Here is a 13,729-nt window from a genome sequence, read left to right on the forward strand (position 1 = left end):
CTGTAAATTACCTACAGCAAAACCAACATACTAGTAGCAACATCCTGTCACGGTTCAGGAAGCACACGCAGTCATTTAATACCTGAGGTATCATGCTGCTGTATCTGTAATACAGTTTTACTGTCCTCTCCTTCTGAGACCAGCCACGCGTAGTTCCAGGCTGATGTCACCCTATCCCTTCCAAAAACTTGTGGAGATGCTGCTTGGTTGGTGTTTTTGTTTTTGTAGCAGGGCAGAGAGGAGGCAAACTCTCCCCATCACTCAAGTCCAGAACGCCAGCAGTGCGACAGGGAACGCCGAGCGCTGCAAGTCCCGGGAGGGGGCCCCGGCTCCCCACGCCGGTCCCTTCGGTGCAGGGCTCCCCTGGACACACACGGCTCCCTGCGGTGCTGACGGGAGCCTGAAGCGGGGCGTGTCCCCCTGCCCACGGATCTCTCCCCAAGTCCGCGATGCCCAAAGCGTCAGGTCTCCCCTACACGGGGGAGGCTCGGGGGCCGCCCCGGGACAGCGGCGGGAGCGGGGCGGGGCAGCCCGGTCCCCCCCGGCCCCGGGCGGCGGCCCCGGCTCGCCCGGGACAAATAAGGAAGTTTCCGCGCTGTGCCCGCCCGCCGGTACCTACAGAGGCCCGGCACGTCCAGCATGCTGGAGATGCCCCGGTCGCACATATCCACCTCGGGCTGGTTCTTCTCCCTGCTCTCCTCCACGATCTTCTTCAGCGACTTGGACATGGTCTGGGCGGGGCAGAAATGAACACCGTGAGCCGTGAGCCGGCCAGGGTTCCCACCGGGGCAGCGACGGGACGGCTCTGGCCCCGAGGAGACCGAGGGCAGCGAGCCCGCCCGTGCCGCGCCGCCGGCGGGCCCCCGTCCCTTGCTTCCCGTCCCGTCCCGTCCCGTCCCGCCGCGCCCGCCCCAGCCCAGCGGAGTGGAGCACTGGCCGGGATGCCGTCCGCCCTCCCGCCCCCGCGCGGAGGGACAGGCCCGCCGCTGCCCCCGAGGGGACTTACTGCGCAGTGCTGCGGTGGGACGCGAGGGGGATACGGCGGGACAGCGGGCGGGACAGCGGGCAGGACACAGGGCAACCGGACCGCAGACGGGACGGCAGGCGGATCCCGGCAGATCCCGGCTCTGCACGCGCTCGCCCCGCCCCGCCGGGCCCCGCCCGCCGCCTCCCGCCCCGCCCGCGCGCGCAGGCGCAGCGCAGCTCCTGCCCCGGAAAGCGGGGGCGCCTCCCAGGCCTGAGGGAGGGGTCGGGACAAGGAGTGCTTAGAGTGCGGTGAAGTTGGCGAAAGCTCGCTATGAGAAAAAACGTGATCAGAAAACCTCAAACAAACAAACAAAAGGGTGCACTGAATCAGCGGTTTCCATTTCTAAAGGTGCCTTCGTGGATTGTCTAGTCAGTTCTAGTTGCAAAACTAGTGACAAGGCTGGACCCAGGTTCTGAGCACTTTGAGTTGACCTTGTGACACGATGATGTTGGAGTCACAAGCTTACTGCCCAGAATGTGTTTATGCTGTAACATCTCCGAAAGAAGTTAAGAAGCTTCTACTTCCTGTTGTTCCATAGACATAGAAGCTCAGAGTGATTAATGGCAAAGTCTATAAAATTGTCTAAGGCCAGGCTACCTGTTGAGAACCAAAGCTTTGAATTTTGCACATGCGCTCCATGGTGTTAGCCTAAAATAATAAGCTAGGCTAAAATATATCTCCAGAAGCAAAGATGATGAGCAGTAATGTGCCTAAGCCAGCAAATAAACTTTCTGGAGGTGCAACTTCAACTTTACCTTTTTTAGGAATGTAAGGGTTTAATTGTGGGCTGCAGAACTGTAGCATGTTTATCCCCAGATGGTGTTTACTACCTTGAGCCTTTCCTGAAGTTACAGGCTGCTTTCGGGTCGTACAAGACTCAACTGAAAGAACTTCCTTTTATCTGGATTTCTCAGCATAGAACACACTGTCACTCACATATACAAGACAATGATATGCAGCTCCTTTCTCTCTGCAGGAACACGAATCTGGATCCCTTTTCCATCTAAAAAAATGTCCTGATTGTCACCAGTCAGTTGTCCCAAAGACCTACATGCTAACATGTCTGCTGTTCTTATTTCAGGGAGAATGATTGCAGGCTTCATTTAGTAGCAAAGGCTCAGGCAGATATATTGTCTATAAATATGGTCCTAACTTCCTTGCTCCAACAAACAGCACGTGTGACTGTAACAAGTTACTCACAAAACAGTGTCTTCATGGCTAATGCAAAGCTCACCTGGCTTCTCTCTGCCCCATTTATGCAGTAATCAGAACACTGTACATTGCCTAGATATCCACATTCTTCCCCTACCATAGAGGTATTTAATTACTCCTCACTTAATAAACATATATTCATTACTCCCTTTTGTCAGGATTGTGGGGTTTTTTTACCATCCACCTAATTTCATTATCCTGTTGTTATGTAACAAGTTCATCTATCACTCATACCTTCTATGCAACCTCCTTTGGTTCCTGGTTGAGCAAACCTTTTGTCTGAGTAAGTGCACAAATCCTTACCCCAGTCAGGTCTGTACTGGATTTGGCAGAGGAGTTGCTGTCAAGCTTTGCTTTTAAAGTTTCTCAGTGTCTCGTGGAGTACTAAGTACCAGTTGTCTGAGAAGGAGTGGGAAAGAAGGTACACAAACCACACTGTCCAAGGGTTGGGTCATTCCTTGGTCATGAAAAATTATTCCCATTGTCCCTTCAGCAGTCAAACTCGTGAAGAGTCACTTCCTGCAGGGGGCCTATGCCACTGCAGTAACCCAGTGTCCCCTCTCTTATCCCCCACCACCTCTTCCCAGTACATCAAGTTCTTCTGTAACCCCTTTGGCCCCAAATATCCTTAGCTTTCTCTGTATACCCCCTGCTAGAGGCTGGTCAGCATGTGCCTGGGGACTGGCCAGTGGAGCCCTCCCTACATGTGCATTGCCTGAGCTCACAGTACACGCTTTTCCAATTTAGGCCATCAAGCTACTGATTTTTTGCTTATGAAACAACTACAAAATGTCTTTGCTATCTGTCAGATTTGTTCTAAATCTGTCACTTGGCTTAAATGTGAGATGAGCAGATGCCTGAATTCTTTGCAAAGACTGGCATATGCCTTCTGTCCTTAGGACAGCAGGCTAAAGTAGGTGACTATGAGGTAGATATATGGCCAGGACTGTGTGGCAGAGATGCTGCTGCCCTGTAGTGGTCAGAGGAGGGAAAAGTTGCCCCTGCAAAAGTGCTCCTAGCCTGCTCTGATCAGGCAATGAGTGCTGGATGTGCCTCCCACTGCTTCCTCTCACTGTACTGGGAAGCAGCAAGGGGATCAGTGGCTCTGTCCCCGCCCTTGCTCTCGCTGTCCTAGATAGTTCTTCCAACCAAGGAAATGAGGTTTTGCACTATTATTCTATTTTTATCTTTTTTCTCCTCCAAGAAAAACAATGATAATGGACAACATTAATGCAGGGTTGGCGTGTGCTCACAGCAATACAACAGCAACATGGCCCTGCAAAACCAGTTGTGTAGTTATGGGCACTGCTACTACAAATGTATCCATCAACATTACACTAAGTAAGTGTGATAACTGGCACGCAATATTTATTTTGCTGATCTTTTCCTTATAGAAGCAAAATTTGGCCTCTATTTTAATTATCATTTAATGAACATTTTAAACATTTACTTGTTAGTAACCCTGTATTTTTGCAGTGATTCTGTATTATGAACAGTAGTTAATCCTATGAATTTTTGTTGCATTTCATTTCAGTTAGGACTGCAAAATAATTCTGTAGTTTTAGTTCGGCAGTTGACAAAAAATAATTATGCTAAATATGTTAATTCTGGTGCCTAGGACACTTATCCTGAGTTATTATGGGAAACTTAGACACCTCCTCCTTTGCTTTATGAACCAATTGAAAACTGTTTTTCAGTCAAAACTGCTTTGTAAATTTAAATAAAATTAGCTAATGTTTTAAATTAACCAGCACCATGATTTCTAGCATTTTAGCTGAATATCTTCTGTCTCCCTTACTTCAAGTAATTATAGTCCTAACAATATCTCATTGTGGTATTACTTGTTATTTGTTGTTTATAAAGAATAGCCCTGTCACATGTGAAAGTCAATTAAAAACACTGTTACGGACCTTTTATTTCTTATTCTTCAATCTTGGTCTTCAGAGGGCTTACCATTCATATGTAACTGCCTCACACAATTACCTTTATATAAGAATAAATATCTATACTAACATCCAGAAGAAGATTTACATGTAAAATGAAAACATGCAGGCTCTTGGAAGTGAAAATATGCACTTCATTATCTGTCATTGACAGGGAGAGGTTGTAGCTGTGCAGGTATTATAATATGGGCATGCAGCATTCACAACAATGACATTATCTATAAAACAGCGATGTGTGCACAGACATAAAAGCAAAGACATTCATGGCAGCATTGTGAGATGAAGCTATACATCCTATTAAACACAAATTTAGTCTTTTGAACTCTATACTGCAAAAAGCACATAGAAGTTTCATGGAATAATTCTTTTTAAATTATCTGTTTAGTTCTTCCTGTTTGCGTTTGCTGTGCATTCATTTTAAAGCAAGTGTTTTAAATTACTCCTTACCTTCCAAGATAGAAACATGGCTTAGCACTAGCTCTCTCCTCTAAGGACCTCCAATTTAATACTTCTGCAGTTGGTATTTCTGTCGTGGTTCCTCATATAAAATGTTAGAGGACAGCAGTGGGTTACTTTGTTCCTGTTATTTTAAAAGAATGGGTTTGATAATTTACTCTAATTTTAGACTTTGACTATTTTTGGCGAGTCAGTTGGGCTAGATCAATTGAACCTTGTACCAGGAGCTTCATTCAACAGTCTTCATGAGCACAAATTCTCTGCTGGACTTTCTTTTTTTTTTTTTTTTTTTCTCTAAATAACCTCATGCATTTTACTAATTTGTAAATTAAATTATGCACGAGTATTGAATATTTCTAACATTTAAAGATGCACAAATCTAATATTTAAAGATGCAAGCCAATTATTGTTAGACTAAAAAAACCTTAAAAATTTCTTTTCCTCCCATTCATAGTGCTCTTCAGTCTTTTATTCTGCAGAAGTTCAATGATTCTATAAAATTTGATATTGTGACCAAAGGTCTTGCCAAGAGCAAGTATTTATCATATCAAAAAATGTCCAATAGCATTTTATCTGCTTTAAAGTGAAACATGCTTTTTTTTCTTAGTGGAATCAGTCTTTTTGAAGTACAGATTTCAGCAAAGTCATCAGTTTAGCTCGAGTTCCCCTCTAGAGCTTAAGGCCAAAGGTTGTGTTACCAGAATGGCCTCATGCACATCACAGGCCACCAGATCATGTCTGCATACCAGTCCCAAAGCCAGCAGGAGGCGAGCCCCAGTGCAGCAAGCACAGGGACTGGGGTGTCCTCGGGGAACTTTGAGTCCTTAAACTGTATCATAGGTGACTGAGACCAGTCTCAAAAATCTACTAATGAACTTCATTCATTAAAACCGTGCACAGGTTTCTGTTTGTCAGTTTATGCTCTGTCACACTCACGGCAAGGCCAAGGTTTAATGTGAGAACTCATTTCTGACAGGACTGATCCACTTTTAACAAGAGCAATCAATGTACCACTGCCTGTAGTGGCAGGGAGTTGTTTGGAGACACATACCCTTCCCTCTCATCTGTGGCTTCCAGGCAAGCTGTGCTCCAGGCTGGAACAGAAATGCAGAAAAGGACAACATTCTTCTCAAGCCAATTCTTGCCTAAAATCGGACATTTCCATTGCATCCATCTAGGAGTAAGTGACAGCAACCAGATACGGAGGGGATTCTCTCCCCTGCACCAACTGTGCCAAATCCACGGTGATTTATAGGAAAGTCAGAGCCAAAACAGACATTCATAGCTCTGTGATGCAGCCATCCACAAGGAAGAAACACAGACCTCCTTATCTCCGTAGGCAAATAACTCAGTCTATGCTTGATTGCACTTGGAGTGACTTACACATTGCTGTCTTTAAAATTTATTTTGTGGCTTCATCTCCAGGCAGTTCAGATGTTTCTTTCTTTACTGCTTGCTATCCCCTGTAGTGGGTTTTAATAAACAGTATGGACAAAGATTGCATCATCCTTTGATTGCAAATATGACATCAGCTTGGAAGTGGACTCTGAGCAAAAGTTTTCTGGACTACTAAACTGAAAAGTTTTCGTTTGATGTTATGGTCTTTTATGTCTTCCCTTATTAGAGGAATTTTCTGTTTTGCTAGCAGCTCAGCAGGACAGATGTGTCCCAGTTTGATCCCAAACCAGTTATTTCTCCTTTTTCCATTTTATACTTAGGCATGTTAGCAGGATTATCAGCTGGACATAGGCTCAGTTTTTCTTAGTCCTTGTACAATTTTAAAATGCTGGCTTACATCTCATTCTGTTGGCCAGTGGGAGTTAACAAGTTTCTCTTTTTCTAACTTATCAGCAGAGGATTTTGAGTTTTATTTTGTATCTTGTCCTTTTTGTCTGCTTTCTTTTTTCTACATTTTATTTTAACCAGAATGGCTGCTCAGCTGCTATAAAGTTTTGTGTGTTTGTGGAATGGTGGCTTTTTGACCTTCACTGGAAAATCTTTGAAGAGTTCCTTAATTTTGTTAAAGCTGCATTTATACTTTATTGTCATTTCATAATTAATTATTGCTATAATCACATTAAGGAATTGCTTTCACTGTGAATGACTCTTTGTAATACTTGTGAAGTGAGAGTTCTGATGAGGCTCGTGTTCCTTTGCCGTGGTGCAACTTTCTCTTGCCTGTCCATCACAGTTGACATTCAGGAAATTAATTGGTCATTCGTTCTGGGTTGTGACAAAGAATGTTTCATGGTAGGAAACTACAGCCTGTATACCCTGTCAATAACGTCTTCTATGTTTGATGTGTGTTAGCCCAGGGAAGGGAAAATTTAACTGTAGTCAAAGATTAACTGATATTTCTGTGTATGCCCTATTCTGAAGTTATATCTGTTTCATAAATGTATAGGAACTTGCCTACAAGTTGACTAAAACAGTGACATAGTTACTAAAAGACTCAGAAGTTTTTCATATTCAGTTGTAAAATAGATTTGGAAGCTTGAAAATATAACTCAATAAGTATATCTGCAGATATTTGTATATATTGAACATAGGGCTCTGATCCTGACATTACTTCTTAATGTGTTTAAGATTTAGAACCACATCATGTCCTTGCTGTGTTAAACTTCAGTGAATGCTCAAGTACTGATTCTGGGGGGTTCTTACACCCAATGCACATATTACTGCAAGTTCTTCAGCACAGTTATCTGTGTAAGAGGCTGTAGGACAGGGGCATTTTTTGCAATTTCTCATTTTATCCAATTTGAATAAAACTTTATCTGATGTTTTCAGGGGCGCTTGGGACAAAACCACATAACTTCAGAGCAACATAAAGACAACTTCATATCTTTGGTCCTCTTATGAATTTCACGTTTAAGTTTTATCCCAGCTAATTCACTTTTTATAGTGTTAATTGTAAAACTTTGAAATTATGTAGAAGAATATAAAAAATATATTGCAAAAACTCCTTTGCCCAGCTGGGTAGATAATAGTTTATTGTCAGTACAACAGGAGATCACTTTTTTTTTTTTCTACAGAATTCTAAATTCATGATGGTAACCCTTACAGTAACTTTTAAAAGTCCTTACTTCAGCTGCAGTTGTCATCACTGGTTTTCAAACCTCCTTTATGATCTAATGTCTCTTCAGTATAGCAAGGGATGGTAATATATTTCTCATAAACAGTGTTCTAGCTTGTCCAGCTTAACTGGAATCCTGATGGTAAAGTCACATATTCAGCATGAAATTTTATATAGACTTGATGAGATGTAGCAGTGAATGGAGCGATGTTTGTATCCTAAAATTAAAGACAAGGAGAATGAAAAGCATTATAGAAAGTCAAGATTGTTTGGGAGAGCCAGTGAGAGTGTTAAAACTGAGGCACAAATTGGATCATAGATTGAAAGAGGCCTCAGGTCTGTGGTAGACACTGCTGCTGCATTTCTCTCCCGGGGTATTGTAACTATTTAAATCACTAAATACAGAGCAAACTAGTTTGATACCTCCCACTAGATGTCACTGCACGGTCTGAATTGGAAGGCTTCTAAGGTGCTTTGCTTTGCGCCTTCACTTCCACTCATGTGGAATTCATACCAGAATTAGGAAACAGTCTTGTATATGGAACAGTAAGTAATCATTTTAACTCCTTACAGGGTCCCAGACAGAAGACAACACATACCGTCCCACAGTAGGGCCCGGCAGGGGGGTAGCTGGCATCCGGCCCATTGTAGAGGATCAGATAGTTGCGGCTGCAATCCCCTGGGTCATCGATGCTGATGAAGTCAAAGTTCACTGTGACGATTCGTCCCTGGGGCACAGCAAGGGCCCACTCACAGTCAGTGTTGTTGGGGTAAGTTGCTGGGTAGCTGGGACTGGCAAATGAGCCAGTGGTGCCGTATAATGTTCCTCCACATCCTGGAAGCAGACATTGTTAATTGGCCTAGAAGGCTTCACAAGATAATACATCATTTAATACATTATACAGTATTGGTAATAGCACTGAAAAACAGAGACACTGTGACCTGGAACAACTAATGTGGATAACAGCACTATTCCAGTAAGAGGCAAAACTGAGGGTCCAGTTTCAGCAGCCTGAGAAAAATATGCAATGGGCATCACTGAATATTAAAAACCAAAGTGCTTGGTCAGTTCAGTTCCCAGCTACTCAACTAGAGATGAATTCTCTTTGACTGTTCTTTGGCATGAAAAGCAGTGAATCCTCATCTGATAGAAAAATATAGAGAACAAATCAGAGAAAATTGTTGTATTCAGTAAACTAAAGGCCATTTATACAAAAATTCCATCTTCAACAGTAGGCAGAAGCAGATGACCTGGGAAAAATGCAAGTTTGTAGGGTAAGAATGTGCAGGTCATGCCCCAGATTACTTTCACAGTGTCCAAGAATTTTCAGCTAACAGCTCTCAGAGGTGGCATCTTTCTATTCGATCTTTATCAAATGTCTTCCATGAATTTGTGTGGGTAGTTTTTTGAATCCATGTAAATTTGTAGCATATGGGAAAGGAGCTCCACAGCCTAACTGCATACTATGTCAAAAACTGGTTTGTTTAGTTTGTTTTGAATCTGCTAACTCCTGGCTTTATCTGATGGCTTCCAGTTCTTCTATGGGAAAAGTCAATGAACAGTTGATCGCTAGTTATCATCCAATATCACTCAATTTGATAGACACCAGCAGTTTCTTAACTTGATTAAAAAGTTTCAGCATACTTCACACAGAAGCTATTTTTTATGTTAAGCCCTTCATTAATCCTGATTTTTTATAAGAGGAGAAGACCAGAACTGTACACATCATTCACTTTGTGTGTGAACTATGGATTTATACAGTGTCTGTCTATTTCTTCTCTCTTCCTTTCACATGCCAGCCTACTTGACTCCTAGTGAGCAGTGAGCTTTTCTTTTCATGAAACAATTAGATCTTGTTGCTGAGTACTAAAAGTCAATTCAGTGCCAATATTTTTTAATGTAAAGTTAGGGTTGTCTTTTTGACCACATTTTTCATTGAAACTTTCCTAAACTGAGCTTTATCTGCCTTTCCATCACTAGGCCACTCAGTACTTTATGCTTATTCTACAGTGCTTTTCATCTGGCCACAAGCTTTCCCACCTCCAGTAACTCAGTGTCATGAATAAATTATTACCCAACTGTTCATTGCCATTTCATAGGACATTTTTGAGTGTGTCTGTGATATAGTCATTACACAGCATTATACTTAGTTTATTTTCTTGGGACAAATTTCAGTCCTCTTCAGGCTTAGCAGTGCCTGGATCCTAGGGCATATCACAACTGGACTATTAATGAGGCAGGCTGAGTCACCACCATTGCTGCCACTCTGTGGATTCCAAGGTAGAAGTTCCTGATACTTTCTGACCTCTCAGTGAAAAAAGCTGATCTTCATCTTAAGTGGACTACATCTTCTGAGGCTGCTAAAGTCAGCATTAGAGAGAGGGAATTGCTTCCATCTCATAAAATGAATCTCACCCCCCTGGTCTTGAGGAGCAACTACCTCTCTCCAGTGAATGAATAGGGTGGACTACATCCTCTGTGGAAGGTCTAAAGTGTTGATGAGGCAAAGTCCAAAAAGAGAAGAATTCCATATTGCTGCATTTTCCTTCTGTGTAGAATTACTTTGTAACTACAGCCTTACCACTTGACGATGAAGTCCAAGTAATTTCATATCCATCATGAGCCCCTGAAAAATCACTCTTGAAACGAAGGTAGACAACATGGTTTTTAGGGAAGATGGGACTGGGTACAGTATTTCCACAGAACCTGCCAAGTAGTGGTGATTGCACATCACTTCCATTTCTGACCTTCAAGGGACAAAAAAAAACATTGTCAGCATTAAATTCCTATGCCAGTTACACACCAGTACAATTATTCAGTGATACAAGCACAACATAAAATGACAATTATGGTATGCGTTCAAGTCACTACTTATTTTAATACTGTTATTTTCACTATTATATATTCTTGTATAGAAGGAAAAAGAGACCATTAACCAGTCTGTCTGAGTTTTGTAAGTAATTGCACAGAATAAGTATCATCAGAAACAGGCAGCTGAATTTTACGGTGTGGTACATCTCCTGACTAAAGAAAATTACTTAAGTAGTAGCTAAGATGTGCTCTTGCAAGCCTATGTTTTACTTTTCATAAGAAATGTTAATATTCCAGATAAAAAGATTAATTCTTTATGCCGCAGACCGCTCTTTTCCCTGGTCACATTAAGACACAGATCATATTACACAGCTCAGATTTAATTTGATTTTTTTCTGAGCTCCAATAATGCTGATCCTCAGATCCATTTCTTGAGACAGTAAAGAGGATATGAAAAGAGAACTAAATAATGATTCTGCCACAAGTATCTGATTTTTCTCATCTGACCAGAAGGAGTGAAGATTGCATAGGAGAAGGATGTGCATTTTATTGACACAAAGTACCTTTGCAAGTATCCTACACTTGTCATTAGAGCTCTTTTTTTTTTTAGGAAAAAAAAAATCTTTTAAAGAAAAATATCAAGCAGATGGAATCTACTGCTGGAACAAAAGCACTCACATTTATGGCCTTCTGTTCATGCACGAAGGTTAATATTGAATGCAAACTATTCCAGATGCTCTGTTAACTGAGTAACCTCAACAAGAGCTAGGTAAAGGTGAGTTAGCTAATAATGAAACTACTTATTCATTGGTTTTGGACGTACTATAGTGTGTATTGTTTAACCTCTTAATTTAACACCTAAGTACCTTTCACCATCATCATGGCTAGGCTTCGTGAACAAAGATTTGAGAACCTTTCACCATAAAACTGTAGCAATAAATTAGTCCCTTATGTCAGTTCAGCTCAGACTTGATCAGAGCTTATTAATATCCTTTGAATTCAGCACACTTTGACACAGGCCCACGAAATATGTATACTTGCTTGATACCTCTAGGAAATCACGTGAACAGTGGGTACTGTCTTCCAAACTGAAAGCATGGAAGAAGAGAGATATTGTGTGATTCGGGGGAGCTCGTAGAATGATAGAACAATCCATATTATTGGGGTGACGACCAGGCCAGCCAGGGCTCTTCAGGTAACCAAATGGCTGATTATACTCTCTGCTGCAACCTTGAGACAGAAAACCAGAAACATGTAAGGATTTCAGATCTCTGTACTGCATTTCACTGTATGGCATAAACAGAGGGAATAGTAGATAGATTTTTTTTGACATTTCTTCAAGCTTACCTGTAGCTTGATAGGAAAATCTGACTCCATTATTAATCATATATTCATCTGACTTGAATGTCACGATGGCAGTGCGATCGTAAGAATAAAATTTGGGGATTGGAAAAGTTTCAGTGCCGCAGAATCTATGGACTGATCCTTGGCTGTGCTGGAATTGAATACATGTCACAATTTACTTAATTATATAATTCAGTTTTCTACTTCCTGAACTTGAGGTAAATAAATCTCTCAACACCTTCTATACCAATTATGCAATTGTATTTCAAAGTTCTCACAGAAATCACTTAATAATGTGTCAGCATTTTATGTTGAATGATTATGAGAAACATATCAAATGTAACAGTTATTTTCATGCAAAAATGAGAAATAATGAAAGGAATTTTAGAATAATGTAATATAAGGGACATAAACAGTTGGGCTTTTTTTTCCTGATGTTTTTCACAAGCACTCTTCTTGGCATGAGTAGTGATTTTTACTATGGTTCTTGAATGGAAGGAAGTACAATTAGTTTATGGAAACTCACTGTTGGCCAGTATTTTCTGGGCATTAAGTTTGGCAGAACTGTTACTTGGTGCAGCTGGGAAAAACTGTGTAACACTTACCCAGGTCTAATTCAATCTGTGCACAGTGTGCTTCCATGAGGGCTGTGTACCAGTTAACACATCTTAAATGGGGCACAGTGTGTAACACTTTGGATGTGCTTCTCACACAGTACCATCAATCAATCTGTTACCAAATGCCGGGTTTCTCCTCTCTTTCCAAAGAGGGAAGAGAGCTGAATGTGAATGTGGAATGGTATCATCTGTAAATCTCTTACTGTTGGTGAATCCTGGAGCTCTAGGTAGTTCTGAGAGCAGTCCTGGCTGGAATGGAGGTGGAAGGCCTCTACCTCTATCCTGACTTGCTGCTGAGGAGGGGCATCAATGACCCAAGTACAGAGAGTAAATGGTGGATACTCATTTGGAAAGTTTGGAGATGTTGCAGTCAGGGATGTAGAAGTTGCATTATATATTCCTCCACACAGGCCTGTGTAGAACAGGAACAAATGCATCATAGAGTGAAAATCTTTTAAACTGAAAAAAATATTTTGTGAGGAAAACTACACTGGTGGATATACTTTTGTATTTGCATCTGAGTCTCTGGAAGGAGAAAGAAAGTAAAATACATGCTAATGTTGTCAACATATGTCATAAAACTCAAATAAATGTTTGTTGCCTATTTGTTAACAATCTGTGAGCATTTCTGTTTTGCACTCCAGACTGACAGTCACCTTTCAATCAGCCAAGACCAAAGAGAATTGCACTGGGGTCTAGCAGAGCTGCTTACAGATGCTGTGCTTTGGACTATTTTTGTCCTTTCCTGAGCCCTATATCTAGAACAAATTTTGATATTTAAATATAAATATCCACAAAAGAATCACAACAATATGTATGCATATGTATATATGTATACTTACGATCCACTGTGGCGTAGGTAGCATTGAAACCTTCCCTTTCCACAGAACTGTCTGTGATAAATTTCACAGTCAAGGAATTACGGGTAGAAAGAAAAGGAGCTGGCACTGTAGATCCACAGAATGTGCCAACTAAATTGTTGTTTTCATTATCTCCATCGTAAAGCTGAAAGAAGAAGAGTATATAAGCCACTAGTAGTTTAGGCACAACAAATAAAGAAAGAGAAATAAAATTCCATGACCTCTCCTGACATTACAATTTCTTTTACTTGAAAGCGCAGTACGTGCTCTTGTGCTTTAACAGGATGTTCTTGATGACCATAATTATTCACTGCCATATTAACTAATTCTGTTGGACAGTGTAAATCTCATTATAGAACATTCTGGTTCTATCTCAGCAAATCTA

At 41.5% G+C, this 13,729-nt stretch overlaps 2 protein-coding genes across 6 annotated transcripts in view; both read right to left on the reverse strand.

Annotated features, from left to right (window-relative positions):
• The window catches only part of RSU1 (Ras suppressor protein 1), a 103,211-nt gene extending 98,251 nt beyond the window's left edge, over positions 1-4,960 (reverse strand). The window contains exons 1-2 of one of the 3 annotated variants that reach the window (XR_003573233.1): positions 4,630-4,960; positions 620-731 (exon numbers count right to left, since the gene is read on the reverse strand). Coding sequence is in view for 2 of the 3 variants with exons in the window: in XM_027901611.1 (XP_027757412.1) it covers positions 620-731; positions 4,630-4,647 (130 nt within the window). In the remaining variant the exon portion in view is untranslated. Of the gene's footprint in view, positions 1-619; positions 732-1,006; positions 1,081-4,629 lie in introns of those variants that run through there. The other 2 variants (XM_027901611.1, XM_027901612.1) reach the window with 2 other exon arrangements.
• Positions 4,961-7,610: 2,650 nt separating this feature from the next.
• The window catches only part of CUBN (cubilin), a 145,526-nt gene continuing 139,407 nt past the window's right edge, over positions 7,611-13,729 (reverse strand). For all 3 annotated transcript variants that reach the window (XM_027901601.1, XM_027901599.1, XM_027901598.1), the window contains 7 exons: positions 13,327-13,489; positions 12,688-12,896; positions 11,871-12,018; positions 11,572-11,753; positions 10,294-10,459; positions 8,311-8,546; positions 7,611-7,929 (listed from right to left, as the gene is read on the reverse strand). In XM_027901601.1, coding sequence (XP_027757402.1) covers positions 7,822-7,929; positions 8,311-8,546; positions 10,294-10,459; positions 11,572-11,753; positions 11,871-12,018; positions 12,688-12,896; positions 13,327-13,489 — 1,212 coding nt within the window. In that variant the 3' untranslated portion in view covers positions 7,611-7,821. The remainder of the gene's footprint in view (positions 7,930-8,310; positions 8,547-10,293; positions 10,460-11,571; positions 11,754-11,870; positions 12,019-12,687; positions 12,897-13,326; positions 13,490-13,729) is intronic.

The sequence above is a fragment of the Empidonax traillii genome, unplaced genomic scaffold (genome assembly GCF_003031625.1).
Source record: "Empidonax traillii isolate 1590-97213 ecotype Southwest subspecies unplaced genomic scaffold, ASM303162v1 scaffold801:size538433, whole genome shotgun sequence".
Classification (NCBI taxonomy): Eukaryota; Metazoa; Chordata; class Aves; order Passeriformes; family Tyrannidae; genus Empidonax; species Empidonax traillii.